The 16,304-nt window shown below is 38.7% G+C and overlaps 1 protein-coding gene and 1 long non-coding RNA gene across 5 annotated transcripts in view; one reads left to right on the forward strand and one right to left on the reverse strand.

Moving 5' to 3' along the window:
• Positions 1-16,304, reverse strand: part of LOC130708387 (uncharacterized) — a 39,725-nt gene that overhangs the window by 4,164 nt on the left and 19,257 nt on the right. The gene's annotated exons all lie outside the window — the stretch shown is intronic.
• Positions 37-4,466, forward strand: KLHL9 (kelch like family member 9). The gene has a single exon (XM_028165098.2). The coding sequence runs from the start codon at positions 593-595 to the stop codon at positions 2,444-2,446; it is 1,854 nt and encodes a 617-aa protein (XP_028020899.1). The 5' UTR covers positions 37-592; the 3' UTR covers positions 2,447-4,466.

The raw sequence follows: 16,304 nt of genomic DNA on the forward strand, positions 1-16,304 counted from the left end.
ACCGCCCACTGGCGAGGTCAGGCGGCTGCGCAGCCGCAGTAGCTGCCACGGCCGCTCTTAGCCCGGGGGATCCTGGGAGCAGGCCTTTCCGGAAGGACCGGTTCGGCGTCGGGGCCTCGGCCCGTGTTGCAGCCCCGTGTTCCAGGCCCTTGCTCCAGGACGGGCCCGTAGCCGCGGCGACGTTCTAAGGACAGCGGAGGGCGCGGCGGGCCGCTCGCTGAGGTGCCCGGCTTCGCCGCCGAGCGAGCCAAGGGGCCGCAGGACGTGGCGGCACCTCCCCCTTGGCCCGGAGCGGAACTGCGGGAGGAGCGGCAACGCAGGCCGGACGAGGTGAACCGGGTCACTAAACTGCCTTCAGGTGATGAATCATCTACATAATAAACAGATTTGAGGTCCACAGCCCTCTGTGGTCCTGCTGTAGAACAATTTTTAGAGAGTGACTGGTGTGTTCTGAGGTGTGCCACAGTGACTGTTTGCCCTTGATAAGGAAAGCAAGCTCTCTTGCTCTTGGGACATCCTCGTTTCCTGTAAAGCTTTCAAGTCATAACCTCTTTGGCCGGCATACATCTTTGTGCAAGAGGAAGGCTTTCACATGAAAGTGTCTCTTGGTAACGGTGAAATGGGCGTCTCCGCCCATTTACAGCCTTGCAAGGCAGGAACCACACGTTTTTTTACCAGCAATACTCACAGTTCGGTGGTTTTGCAAGGCTTTGATCAGCTTAGAATAGAAGGATTGCTTTGTGACGTGACCCTGGTACCAGGTGATGGAGATGAAATCTTCCCTGTTCATAGAGCTATGATGGCATCTGCTAGTGATTATTTCAAGGCTATGTTCACAGGTGGAATGAAAGAACAAGATTTAATGTGCATTAAGCTTCATGGGGTGAACAAAGTTGGTCTGAAGAAAATAATTGATTTTATTTATACTGCAAAACTTTCTCTTAATATGGACAATCTTCAGGACACACTTGAAGCTGCCAGCTTTTTGCAAATTTTACCTGTTTTAGACTTCTGTAAAGTGTTTCTTATTTCAGGAGTCTCTTTAGATAACTGTGTTGAAGTTGGACGAATTGCTAACACCTACAATCTTATAGAAGTAGATAAATATGTCAATAATTTCATCCTGAAGAATTTTCCTGCATTATTGAGTACTGGGGAGTTTCTGAAACTCCCTTTTGAACGGCTTGCCTTTGTGCTTTCCAGCAATAGTCTTAAGCACTGTACTGAACTTGAGCTTTTCAAGGCTGCCTGTCGCTGGCTAAGGTTGGAAGACCCTCGGATGGATTATGCTGCAAAATTAATGAAGAATATTCGATTTCCACTGATGACACCACAGGATCTCATCAATTATGTGCAGACAGTAGATTTCATGAGAACAGACAATACCTGTGTGAATTTGCTTTTGGAAGCTAGCAATTACCAAATGATGCCATATATGCAGCCAGTGATGCAGTCAGATAGAACTGCCATTAGATCTGACTCAACCCACTTGGTTACATTAGGAGGAGTTTTGAGGCAGCAGCTGGTTGTCAGTAAAGAATTACGGATGTATGATGAAAGGGCGCAAGAGTGGAGATCTTTAGCCCCCATGGATGCTCCTCGTTACCAGCATGGCATTGCTGTCATTGGAAACTTTCTTTATGTAGTTGGTGGTCAAAGTAATTATGATACAAAAGGAAAAACTGCCGTTGATACCGTTTTCAGATTTGATCCTCGGTATAATAAGTGGATGCAGGTTGCTTCATTAAATGAAAAGCGCACATTTTTCCACTTGAGTGCTCTCAAAGGACATTTGTATGCCGTTGGTGGGCGAAGTGCAGCTGGTGAGCTGGCCACAGTAGAATGTTACAATCCAAGAATGAATGAGTGGAGCTATGTTGCAAAAATGAGTGAACCCCACTATGGCCATGCTGGAACAGTGTATGGAGGCTTAATGTATATTTCAGGAGGAATTACTCATGATACTTTCCAAAACGAGCTCATGTGTTTTGACCCTGATACAGACAAATGGACACAGAAGGCTCCAATGACTACAGTCAGAGGTCTGCATTGCATGTGTACAGTTGGAGACAAGCTCTATGTCATTGGTGGCAATCACTTCAGAGGAACAAGTGATTATGATGATGTTCTAAGCTGTGAATACTATTCACCAACCCTTGACCAGTGGACACCAATTGCTGCCATGTTAAGAGGTCAAAGTGATGTCGGAGTTGCCGTCTTTGAAAATAAAATCTATGTCGTAGGTGGATATTCTTGGAATAATCGTTGTATGGTAGAAATTGTCCAGAAATATGACCCAGAAAAGGATGAGTGGCATAAAGTTTTTGACCTTCCAGAGTCACTTGGTGGCATTCGAGCTTGTACTCTCACAGTTTTTCCACCTGAAGAAAACCCTGGGTCACCTTCCAGAGAATCACCTCTTTCAGCACCTTCAGATCATTCTTAGGACCAAGGTGTAATACCTTTGCAGTGCATCATGGATGATCCCATACTTCCCCTTCAGTTGTATCTTCTTACATTGATTGGTACAGTTATTAGATAAAAAGGTAATTGATGTTATTTGTATTGCTTGGTTTAGTATGTTTATCAAATGGTTAACAAATGCATTCTGAAAACGTATTTAACATAGCCAGTTTAACAAATGTAAAAAGATAAGTAGAAAAATGTTAGATGTCTTTTTGTGGTGTTGTGTAAGTCAAAGTGTAGGTGATTGTAGTAAATGTATAATTATGTTCATTATGCTTCAAAGTTGAAAGTTTTCATCTTTGACTACAAAACATCAAAGGGAGGCTGCCTGCTCTAACCTAAAATAATAAACAAAAAAGGTCTCCAAGCCTTATTAGCTGCCTCCCTTTTTTCATAGAGTTTTTGACATAGCTGCCAACTCACCAGATTGTGTGGGTACATTCAGAATATGTGACGATTCTTAGGCAGACCAGAGAAATAATAAATTCAAAAATATTAACTCAAAAAATAGTATAACCCTAAGTCAGGATTTCATATCTTTCTGGGGAGAGGGAGAGAGAAAATACACACACACACACACACACACACACACATATACACATACATACATATGTATATGCATGCATACACATATATAATTTTTAAATCAATTGGCACTTTAGCTATAGTGAAATTGTTTTTAAATTTAAATTCTTTTCTTCCACCTAGCAGCTATTTCTGTTCAAATGGAAATTCAGTATTAGAGAATAAATGTCTATGTAGTCTTGCGGAATTGATGTAGATAAGAACTACAACATTAAATTGACAACCAAATTTGTCATTTGACTGAATTGTTACTACAGATCAAACTTGTCACTTTTTCTGCTTGTATATTGTTTTCTGTAGAGTTGCCTTTATACAGGTTATTTAGCAAAGTTCAAGTCTCAGAGAATTGCTTTTGCTCAGTAACTTTAGGCTCTGCTACATTCCACCTTTTTGTTCAGTAAAACTTATGAACAAGACAAAGAAAAACATTCTGAACAAAGCTATAGGTTTTTAAGTTCAGTCTCCCAACTTAGTCATTCTAACACGACTGTTTGATTTGAGATGGTTGCCCTGGTGCTGCTCCAGCCCATGTGCATCCTGAGCTTTGTGTGATCTGCCTCAAGGCTATAATCTGAGCAAGCAGAAGATGTACTGTTTGGCGTCAGAGCAGAAAAATGTCCTTTTGGCTATGTCTAAAGGACAGGACCAATTTCAGATTCCCTAAGAAGCCAGCTGTAGAAAGCCTAGGACGCTTCTGTCTTGCAGGCAGTACTAAAGTAGATCTTCAGCCTCTTCAATACCAAGGGCATCCCTACTGGTTCAGAACCACATGGGGAGATCTTAAATGGGACCTTATCCACAAATGGAATCATAGGAGCCCTCCGAAGTGAGTGATTCTGAAGAATCTGAAGAGTTACTTCCCTGGAATAATTGTCTACCTGAAGAAATAATTTACATATATACATTTACATACATATGTTTATATTTATATCCCTATACTTGGGAGATTGTCATAGTGTAAATCAGGAACAACCTTCTCTTTATTGACAACCTCATAATAAAACTCAGGAACCAAGACAAAAGGAATTGGCTTCAAGGGATCTGAACCTCACTGCCCATACAGGTGTTGATTCATTTTAATGCTTTTATGATTTCTGCATTGGCAGAAAATTTCATACTTCCTATTTTTTTTAATGATTCAATTTTTTATTACTAAAAATAGCACATTTGAGAACATTTAGGAAATAGAAAAAGTAGAAATTGCTAATAACTTTGTGCATTGAATAAGCAAGAAATAGCATCCCAATTATTTCCTTAATTATTAACGAAGTTAAATATTTGTGTTTTTTGAGTAGCTGTGTTCCTCTTTAATCGAATGTTAATATCCTTTGCCCTTGTAATACCTATTGGAGTTGCTTCCTTTTTCATATCGAGTTATAGGATCTCTTTATATAATAAATATAATTTAACTGGCATTTGCTTGCATTGACTTTTTTTCTCAATCTGTTAGAGGTTTACAAAGGCAGGGCCGTTTAGTTAATTTTTGAGATCAAATTTGTCCATCTTTTTGCATTTTGACCTTTTGGGTATAATTTTGCTATGGTTCCTTTATTTTTTACATCATTTTGATGTAGTACTTTTTTGGCGCTAATTCTGACATGCTGAGATGGTATTGTATTGATTGCCCCATGTCTGCTCTGCATAAGCTTTTCACTTTCCGTTGTTGAGAAAAGGTTTCTGCCTTCTATTACATTTGACCCTGTTGCTTTGTAATTAACTAAATATTGTTCAGCCAGGTAAGTTAACTGCTCCACCTTTACCCCCTACCTCCAGCCTCTCACATCCCACCTCTCATTCTTTTACTGTATAACTTTCTGCAATTGACAGGACTCTTGATAATCATAAAACAGCTGACCGGTGCTATGCTAATTAAATCTAATTAAATCTGGAATTCCTTCCTTACAGATAAATTTTAGGTGACTGACATGATTGGAGAGATATCTTTATTTTACAAGCTGATAGTTTTTTTTTTACGGAACATTTAGAAAAATATTTAAAAGAGGATAAAAGCTGCAAGCATGTAAAGCATTGTGTTAACATTTAATTTCTTCTTTTAGTTTTTCTGATAGGTTCAAAAATAAGCTTTTTTAAGTTTCCTGATTATAAAAATAATTCCTGTCTATTACAGTGAGTACAGGAAAATAAAAGTGAACAGAGGGTGTAAATTATCAGTGATTCCACATGTCAGAAGTAACATGTTAATACTAGGTATATTATGAATTTATATATGTACAGACATTTGCCAAATACTTTGCAAATATGTCAGAACTTAAGCTAAAATCTGGATGATAAAAGGAAGTAAGTTCAACTTCCAAAGGCACACACTGCTTTCATTATGGCTTTCACCAAGTTTTCTAAAATCTGTATGTATTAGAAAATAATATGTAAGGTGCTTTTATCCTAATTATCAAATGCATGTGCATTAAGAAAAACAGATTCCATTTTTAAACCAGATAAAAATCCATATTTAATTTTTTTCCCACTTGCCAAGAGTAGTATTTCTGTAGATTATCTGCAAAGCAAACATTTAATCATGTTCAAATTTTTCTGGTTTGTAATTAAAATTATCTTGTTCTGATTATAAAGACAATATACTCCTACAGAAAATTTCATTCAAAACTACAGAAGCATACTATCAGAAGTAAAACCACCGTTCTATCCGCAGCTCAACGATTGAAAGACCTTAGGGTAAGTTAACCTCTCTAAGCTTCATTTTCTCATTTGTCTGTGGGATCAGTGGTGGGCATTAATAATTGTATCTATATCAGAATTGGAAGGAGATAATATTATAAAGTAATTAGCATAAAACATACACAGAGAAGCATTTAGTAAGATACTTGTTACTAATTGTCATTGTATTGCGTAATTTTTTACTTTAGTTTTGTCTTAATGATTTTCACAAGTTTTTTTATTTGAAAGTGTTAAATGTCTATACAGTATTCCACCCATGAATGTGTCTTCATATTTTTTTTCCATTTCCCTATGGTTATATATTTAAATATCTACCCCCAATTTTTTATCATAAATTAAGATTTAATATTCTTTCATAAAATTTTGTTTATCTCTATTACCCTGTGATAAATTCTAAGTAAAATCTGAGTCAAATAGTGTAGGCTTTTTTAGGCTTTTGAAAAATATTTCCAGGAGTGTGTGACTATGCGTTTCCACCAGAATGTGTTTAGTGACTATTTCAAAGGCAATCTTGGCAGTTCCAGTTATCTTACTGTTTGGATTTATATTTCTTTAATTATTGGAAACACTGAAATTTTTGTTTATTGAGCATGTGCATTTTTTCATATGTGAATCATTTGTTCCTGTCCATTATTTTAAGTATCCTATTAGCTACAAAGACATTTTTCCTCAATTTATGTCATTTTTATGGGGGCTGGGCTATTCAATTTTTAAAAATTCAGATATAATGATATTTGTTTCAGGCATACAACATAATGATTCTATATATGTATATATTATGAAATGATAACAAGTCTAGTTAATTTCCATTACCACACATAGTTACTACAATTTTTTTCTCGTGATGAGAACTTTTAAGATCTACTCTCTTAGCAACTTTCAAATATAAAATACAGTATTATTGATAGTTACCATGCTGAACATTATATCACCAGGACTTATTTGTACCTTTTGACCACCTTTACACATTGTTTAATAGTCAAATATGTCTGTCTTTTTTTGCATTTTGACCTTTTGGTGATAATTTTGTGTTTTTTTACATAGTACTGATGTCACATTCCTTGTCCTTTACTCTATTGCTTTGTCAGTGCTTATTCTTAATGTGCTAAGGTAGCATTTGCTGCTTGTCTCTTGTTCAAATAGCTTTTCTTTTTTCTGGTTGAAATGAAGGTGAATTTTTAAAATAAATTTATGAAAATTCCTTTTATATTAAGACTATTAATCTTTATTTACAGCAAGTATTTTCCCATCTTTCTTTGAGTGCATGTTTTAACATACAAGGTATTTTTTTGTAATGTAGTGAAATTAGTTTTTCCTTTGTCATTTTTTTTCATGCTGTCTTGCACAGTTTCCCCCCATCATGTGAAGGTGTAATTACCCTGGTATTTTATGTTATTGTTATGGATATAGCTTTTTACTAGTTTTCTGTTTCCAAGTTATTATCCACTTGTTCCATCACAACTTTTTGAATAATCTTTACTTTCTGAATTTTTATGCTTTGTAAAAATCATGTAATAAAAGTCTTATTTATAATATGGGCAAACTAGGGTCTTTTTCTTCAGTTATAATGATATTTTATTCAAGTTGCCCTTGGCATGTAGATTGCTGTTTTGAATGGGGTTTTGTTTTCACATTGTATTTCAAACTCTATTGCAGTAGTAGGAAATACGTGATTTTACCATGTTTATTTTTGTTATTACTCTCATTGATTCTTAACATTTTGGGGGCATTTTGGGGGATTCTCTTTTTTTACCTTAGTCATGTTATCTGCATAGTATAAAAACCTTGTTTCATATTATTTGTATCATAATTTAAAGCATTGGTTAATACTTCCAGCAGATTATAGTTGTAACACGGGGCATTGTGCCTTGTAGGTAATTTTAATAGGGATAATTCTAGAATTAGAATTTGAAATTCCTTTGTTAAAGAGAGGTATTCTTTATTTTTTATTTTATTTTTTTAATTAATTAATTTATTTATGGCTGTGTTGGGTCTTCGTTTCTGTGCGAGGGCTTTCTCTAATTGTGGCAAGCGGGGGCCACTCTTCATCGCGGTGCGCAGGCCTCTCACTATTGCAGCCTCTCTTGCTGCAGAGCACAGGCTCCAGACGCGCAGGCTCAGCAATTGTGGCTCACGGGCCCAGTTGCTCCGCGGCATGTGGGATCTTCCCAGACCAGGGCTCAAACCCATGACCCCTGCATTGGTAGGCAGAGTCTCAACCACTGCGCCACCTTTATTTTTTTTTTAATTAGAAAAAAAATTTTTTTTATTGGGGTATAGTTGTTTTACAATGTTGTGTTAGTTTCCACTGTACAGCGAAATGGAGTTCCCTGTGCTATATATACAGCAGGTTCTTATTAGTTATCTATTTTATACATATTAGTGTATATATGTCAATCCCAATCTCCCAATTCATCCCCTCCCACCCCCACCCCCCGCTTTCCCCTCTTGGTGTCCATACGTTTGTTCTCTGTATCTGTGTCTCTATTTCTGCCTTGCAAACCAATTCATCTGTACCATTTTTCTAGATTCCACATAAATGTGTTAATAATTTTTGGCTGTGTTGTGTCTTTGTTGCTGCACATGGGCTTTCTCTTGTTGTGGCGAGTGGGGTCTACTCTTCATTGTGGGCTCAGTAGTTGCAGCGCGTGGGCTCTAGGGCGCAGGCTTGGTAGTTGTGGTGCACGGGCTTAGTTGCTCTGCAGCATGTGGGATCTTACCGGACCAGGGATCGAACCCGTGTCCTCTGCATTAGCAGGCAGATTCTTAACCACTGCGCCACCAGGGAAGTCCCCATAAATACTTTTTTTTTTTTTTTTAAATATATGATCAACTTGGGTTTTTGTTGTTTTTTTTTAAAGGCCAATGATTTTTTTTTTTTAGTTTTTATTTATTTATTTACTTATGGCTGTGTTGCGTCTTCGTTTCTGTGCGAGGGCTTTCTCTAGTTGTGGCAAGTGGGGGCCACTCTTCATCGCGGTGCACGGGCCTCTCACTATCGCGGCCTCTCTTGTTGCAGAGCACAGGCTTCAGACACACAGGCTCAGTAATTGTGGCTCACGGGCCCAGTTGCTCCGTGGCATGTGGGATCTTCCCAGACCAGGGCTTGAACCCGTGTCTCCTGCATTGGCAGGCAGATTCTCAACCACTGCGCCACCAGGGAAGCCCCCCTCATAAATACTTTTAAAAATGAATTTTTTGGAATTTCTTCCCCGATTTTGATAGCTTATCTGTGTTGCTAGTATCCACTTTTAAGCATATATTTGAATGGCAGAGTGATGGTTGAAAAAAGAAGACTTAGGTATTCACTAAAGATGATTGCATACACTACAGAACTGTTAAAGTTGTGGTCCTTAACCAAATGCACTAATAATAGATAGTTCCTCTATTTTCTTGGTAACAGTCTCTGAACAACTACTTTCTAGGGGTTGATGTTATTCTGCCATCTACTGGTTGAAAGTTAAAGTCCTTAATTAGATGGATTACAGTAAATGTAGGCTTTTTATAAAAACAGTAATGACAAAAACCAGCAGAAGTTTTTATTGTGTATGTGAAAGTTCAAAGTCTTCAGGTCATACTCAAATAAATGAATACAAAATCCCTATGGTAACTCTTGGTGTATAGAGAGGGTCAGATAATCAGAGAAAAAATATATATTTTTTCCTGTGGTTCCATTAAAGAAATTTTTTTAATTGAAATATAGTTGATGTGTAATATTATATAAGGTGTACAATATAGTGATTCTTAGTTTTAAATGTTATACTCAATTTAGTTATTATAAAATATTGGCTATATTCCCTGTGTTGTACAGTATATCCTTGTAGCTTACTTTATACGTAACAGTTTGTACCTTTCAATCTCCTATCCCTTGTATTGCCCCTTCCCCCTTCCCCCTTCCCTCTCCCCACTGGTAACCATTAGTTTGTTTTCTATATCTGTGAGTCTGCTTGTGTTATATTCTCTAGTTTGTTGTGGTTTTTAGATTCCACATGTAAGTGATACAGTATTTGTCTTTGTCTGACTTATTTCACTTAGCATAATACCGTCCAAGTCCATCCATGTTGCTACCAATGGCAAAATTTCATTCTCTTTTTTGGCTGAGAGGTATTCCATTGTATATAGATATCACATCTTTATCCATTTACTTCTGTATATTGGCAATCGTAAATAATGCTGCTATGAACATTGGGGTGCATGTATCTTTACTTTTTAAATTAATTAATTAATTAATTTGGCTGCATCTTAGTTGCGGCATGTGGGATCTTCATTGTGGCACATGGGATCTTTCACTGCAGCGCGCGGGCTCTTCATTGCGGCGCGCAGGCTCCAGAGCGTGCGGGCTCAGTAGTTGTGGCATGTGGGCTCTAGAGTGCGCGGGCTCAGTAGTTGCGGCGTGCAGGCTTAGTTGCCCTGTGGCATGTGGGATCTTAGTTCCCCGACCAGGGATCAAACCCATGTCCCCTGCATTGGAAGGTGGATTCTTAACTACTGGACCACCAGGGAAGTCCCACACATATCTTTTTGAATTGGTGTTTTTGTTTTTTCCGATATGTATTGCTGGGTCATATGGTAGTTCTATTTGTAGTCTTTTGAGAAACCTCCATACTGTTTTCTCCTGTGGCTGCACCAATCTACATTCCCACCAACAGTGTACAAGGGTTCCATTTTCTTCACATCCTCACCAACATTTGTTATTTGTGTTCTTTTTGATGATAGCCATTCTGACAGGGGTGAGGTGACGTTTCATTGTGGCTTTGATTTGCATTTCCCTGATGATTAGCGATGTTGAACATCTTTTCATGTGCCTCTTAGCCATCTGCATTTCCTCTTTGGGAAAATATTGTTCAGTTCTGCCCATTTTTTAATCAGACTGTTTGTTTTTTTGATGTTAAGTTGTATGAGCTGTTTATATATGTTAGATATTAACTCCTTATAGGTCATATCATTTGCAAATATCTTCTCCCAATCAGTAGATTATCTTTTCATTTTGTTGATGGTTTCCTTTGCTGTGCAAAATCTTCTCAATTAGGTCACAATTATTTTCACTTTTATTTACTTTGTTGTAGGAGACAGATCAAAAAAAATATTGCTACACAATTTATGTCAAAGGGTGTTCTGCCTATGTTTTCCTCTAGGAGTTCTATGGTATCCAATCTTACATTTAGGTCTTTAATCCACTTTGAATTTATTTTTATATATGGTGTTAGAGAATGTTCTAATTTCATTCTTTTACATGTAGCTGTCTAGTTTTCCCAGCACCACTTATTGAAGAGACTGTCTTTTCTCTATTGTATATTCTTGCCTCCTTTGTCATAGATTAACTGACCATAATTACATCAGTTTATTTTTGGGCTCTATATTTTTCCATTGATCTATGTGTCTGTTTTTGTGCCAGTACCTACTGCTTTGATTATTGTAGCTTTGTAATATACTCTGAAGTCAGGGAACATGATTCTTCTAGCTCTATTCTTCTTTCTCAAGATTGTTTTGGCTATTTGGGGTCTTTCGTGTTTCCATACAAATTTTAAAATCATTTGTTCTAGGTCTGTGAAAAATGCTCTTGGTATTTTGATAGAGATTGCTTTGAATTGCAGATTGCCTTCGGTAGTTTGGTCATTCTAACAATATTAATTCTTCCAGTCCAAGAACACGGTATATCTTTCCATCTGTGACGTCTTCAATTTCTTTCATCAGTGTCTTATAGTTTCTGAGTACAGGTCTTTTACCTCCTTAGGTAGGTTTATTCTTAGGTGTTTTATTCTTTTTGGTATGATGATAAATGGGATTGTTTCCTTAATTTATTGTTCTGATAGTTTGTTGTTAGTATACAGAAATGCAAGAGATTTCTGTATATTAATTTTGTATCCTGCAGCTTTACCAAATTCATTGATTAGCTCTAGTAGTTTTCTGATGGCATCATTAGGATTTTCTGTGAATAGTATCATGTCATCTGCCAACAGTGACAGTTTTTCTTCTTTTCCAATTCAGATTCCTTTTATTTCTTTTTCTTTTCTGGGCTTTTCTAGGACTTCCAAGACTATGTTGAATAAAAGTGGCAAGAGTGGGCATCCTTGTCTTGTTCGTGATCTTAGAGGAAATGCGTTCAACTTCTCACTGAATATGTTAGCTGTGGGCTTGTCATATATGGCCTCTATTATCTTATGTTCCCTTTATGTCCACTTTCTGGAGAGTTTTATCATAAATGGATGTTGAATCTTGCCAAAAGCTTTTTCTGCATCTACTGAGATGATCATATGGTTTTTATTCTTCAGTTTTTTAATGTGCTGTATCACATTGATTGCTTTGTGGATATTGAAAAGTCCTTGCATCCCTGGGATAAATCCTACTTGATCATGGTGTATGATCCTTTTACTGTATTGTTGGATTCAGTTTGCTAATATTTTTTTGAGTATTTTTGCAACTATCTTCATCAGTGATATTGGCCTGTAATTTTGTGTGTGTGTGTGTGTGTGTGTGTGTGTGTGTGTGTGTGTGGTATCTTTGGTTTTGGTTTCAGGGTGATGCTGGCCTCATAAAATGAGCATGGAAGTGTTCCTTCCTCTGCAATTTTTGGGAATAATTTGAGAAGGATAGGTGTTAACCCTTCTTTAAATGTTTGGTACAGTTCACCTGTAAAGCCATCTGGTCCTGGACTTTTGTTTGTTGGGAATTTTTTAAATTATTGATTCAGTTTCACTACTGGTAATTGGTCTGTTCATATTTTCTATTTCTTTCTGATTCGGTCTTGGGAGATTGTACCTTTGTAAGATTTGTCCATTTCCTCTAGGTTGTCCATTTTATTGGCATATAGTTTATAGTAGTCTTTTAGGATCCTTTGTATTTCTGTGGTCTGGGTTGTAACGTCCCCTTTTTCATTTCTGATTTTATTGATTTGGGCCCTCCCCTTTTTTCTTGATGAGCCTAGCTAAAGTTTTTCAATTTTATTTATCTTTTCAAAGAACCAACTCAGTTTCATTGATCTTTCTTTTGTTTTTTAGTCTGTATTTATGCTCTGATATTTCTTTTCTTCTACTAACTTTGGGTTTTGTTTGTTCTTTCTCTAGTTCCTTTAGGTGTAAAGAAAGTTTGTTTGAGATTTTTCTAGTTTCCTGAGGTAAGTTTGTATCACTATAAACTTCCCTCTTAGAACTGCTTTTGCTACATCTTGTAGATTTTGGATTGCATTGTTTTCATTTTCAGTTGCCTTTAGGTATTTTTTGATTCCTCTTTGATTTCTGCAGTGATCCATTGGTTGTTTAGCAGCATATTGTTTAGCCTCCACGTGTTCGTGTTTTTTTGCACAAAACACAACTTTGTAGTTGACGTCTAGTCTCATAGTGTTGTGGTCAGAAAAGATGCTTGGTATGATTTCAGTTTTAAATTTACTGAGGCTTGTTTTGTGGCCTAGCATGTGGTCTATACTGGAGAATGTTCCATGTGCACTTGAAAAGAATGTGTATTCTGCTGCTTTTGAATGGCATGCTCTCTCTCTCTATATCAATTAAGCCCATCTGCTCTGTGTCACTTAAGACCAGTGTTTCCTTATTGATTTTGTCTGGATGATCTGTCCATTGATGTAAATGGGGTTTTAAAGTCCTCTACTATTATTGTGTTACCATCGACTTCTTTTATGTCTGTTAATATCTGTCTTATATGTATATAGGTGCTCCTGTGTTGGATGCATATATATTTACAATTATATCTTATTCTTGGATTGATCCCTTGATCATTATGTAGTGTCCTTCTTTGTCCCTTGTGACAGTCTTTGTTTTAAAGTCTATTTTGTCTGATAAGTATTGCGACTATGGCTTTCTTTTGACTTCCATTTGTGTGGAATACCTTTATCCATCCTCTCACCTTCACTCTGTGTCTCTAAATCTGTAGTTTTTGTAGGCAGTGTGTGTGTGTGTGTGTATACACACACACACACACACACACACACACACACACACCTGCCTTATTCTTGCATCCCTTCAGCCACTCTGTGTCTTCTGATTGGAGCATTTAGTCCATTTGCATTTAAGGTAATTATCAACATGATATCCTTATTGCCATTTTGTTAATTGTTTAGGGGTTGTTTTTGTAGGTCTTTTTTCCCCTTTTCTTTTGTTCTCATGATTTGATGGCCATCTTTAATGTTGTTTGGTTTTCCTTTGTGTGTGCATTATAGATTTTTGGTTTTTGGTTCCCATGAGGTTTTTATATAGCAATCTGTATATCGTACACACACACACACACACACACACACACACGTGATTAAGTTGCTGGTCTCTTAATTTCAAATGCATTGTACTTTCCTCCCCTCACAATTACTGTTTTTGATATGTTTTACATATAATTGTTTTGTGTATCCCCTAACTGCTTATTGTGGATATAGATGATCTGACTACTTTTGTCTTTCAACCTTCCTACTAGCTTTGTGCTTGGATGATTTCCTACCTTTACTGTATGTTTGGCTTTACTGGTGAGCTTTTCATTTCATAATTTTGTTTCTAGTTGTGGCCTTTTTTTTTTTGCCTAGAAAAGTTCCTTTATCACTTGTAAAGCTGGTTTGGTGGTGATGTACTCTTTTAGCTTTTGCCTGTCCATGAAGCTTTTGATTTTGCCACCAAATCTGAAGGAGAGCCTTGCTAGATAGAGTATTCTTGGCTGGAGGTTTTTCCCATTCATAATTTTAAATACATTGTGCCACTCCCTTCTGGCTTGCAGAGTTTCTGCCGAAAAATCACTTGATAGTCTTATGGCGATTCCCTTGTATGTTTGTTGCTTTTCTCTTGCTGCTTTTAATATTCTCTTTAATTTTTCTCATTTTAATTACCATGTGTCTTGGTGTGTTCCTCTTGGGGTTAATCCTCTATGGGACTCTGTGCTTCCTCGACTTGGGTGACTGTTTCCTTTCCCAGGTTAGGGAAGTTTTCAAGTATTATGTCTTCAAATATGTTCTCAGTTCCTTTTCCCCCTCTCTCTTCTCATTCTAGGACCCCTATAATGCAAATATTAGTGTGCTTATTGTAGTCCCAGAGGTATCTTTAACTGTCCTCATTTCTTTTCATTCTTTCTGTTCAGCAGCAGTGATTTACATAACTCTGTCTTCCAGCTCACTGATTCATTTCTCTGTATCATTTAGTCTGCTGTTGATTCCTTCATATATATTTTTCATTTCAGTAATTGTTTTCTTCATATCTGTTTGGTTGTTCTGTATATTTTCTAACTCTGTTAAAAACTTCTAACTTCTCTCTCTGTGCCTCCATTCTTCTCCCAGGTTCTTTGATCATCTGTACCATCATTACCCTGAATTCTTCCTCAGGTAAGTTGTGTATCTCCACTTCATTCTTCCTTCATCTGGAACATGTTCCTTGGCAAGCTCATTTTGTCTGTTTCCCGACCTTGGAGAAGTGGCCTTCTGTAGGAGATGTCTTCTGCGTCCCAGCAGTGCACTCCCATCTCATTTCCCCCCATGAGGATTGTGTGGGTCTTTCTGTTGGGGCGGGCTATGTGGGAGGTCTGGTAGGCTTGGTTAGCTCCCAGTGTGGTTGGTTGCCAGACCCTGCCTGGTGCAGAGGCTGCCAGCTGCTGGTTAGTAGGGCCTTGTCACTGGGCAGCTGACTGCAAGACCCCAGGGGGCCACAGGGCTAGTGCCGGCTCACTGGTAGGCGGAGCCAAGGTCCAGAAGACTCTGGGGCTGTCACCTGCCCATGTCCCAAGGTTAGTGCTGGACTACTGGCAAGCAGAGCCAGGTCCTTGAGTCTGGCTGCAGGGCCCAGGGATCCCTCAGCTGGTGTCAGATCACTAGTGGGGGTTGGGGGAGGTGGTTCCTGACACAGTTGGGTACAGGGTCCAGGGTGTCCCCAAGCTTGTTTTGGCCTGCTAGTGGGCAAGGCTGGGGCCCAGCTTGTCCCAGGGCAGGGTGTAGCTAGCTGTGGGTAGGCTGGGTCCATTGGCTGCAGGACTGTGGTTTTGAATCTGGTGTCTGCCTCCCCAATGGGTAACGCTGGTCTAGAGCACCAGTGCTTGCATACTGTTGGGTGGAGCCATGTCTAGAGGCCTCTGGGGGCTTAGGAGGTCTTTATACAGCCTGTCTGCTGTGTTCCCACCCAGTAAGTTGCTTGGCCTGAGGTGTCCCAGCACTGGCACCTACAAGCTGTTGGGTGGGGTCAGGTCTTGGCACTGATGAGCTAGAGAGAGGATCCCACAACAGTGCTTGCCCACACCAGTGTCCACGTGGTAGAGAGAGCTCCCAAGTATGGCTGCTGCCAGTGCCCACGTCCCCAGGGTGAGCTGCAGCCCCCCGCACCCCCCACTGCCACCTCTCTGAGAGACTCTCCAGGACCAGCAGGTAGGTCTGGCCCAGGCTCCTGTCAATTTACTGCTTGTTCCCTGGGTCCCATTGCAGGGAGATTCTGTGCCCTTTAAAAGGGGAGTCAATGTTGTGAGTCCCAAAGCACTGGGGGAAATAAAGCCCTACTGACCTTCAAAGCCAAATGCTCTGGGGGCTTTACTTCTTGGTGCAGGACCCCCTGGCTGGGGAGCCCAACGTGGGGCTCAGACGTTACTCCTAGGAG

This window comes from Balaenoptera acutorostrata, chromosome 6, assembly GCF_949987535.1.
Source record: "Balaenoptera acutorostrata chromosome 6, mBalAcu1.1, whole genome shotgun sequence".
In the NCBI taxonomy this organism is placed as follows: Eukaryota; Metazoa; Chordata; class Mammalia; order Artiodactyla; family Balaenopteridae; genus Balaenoptera; species Balaenoptera acutorostrata.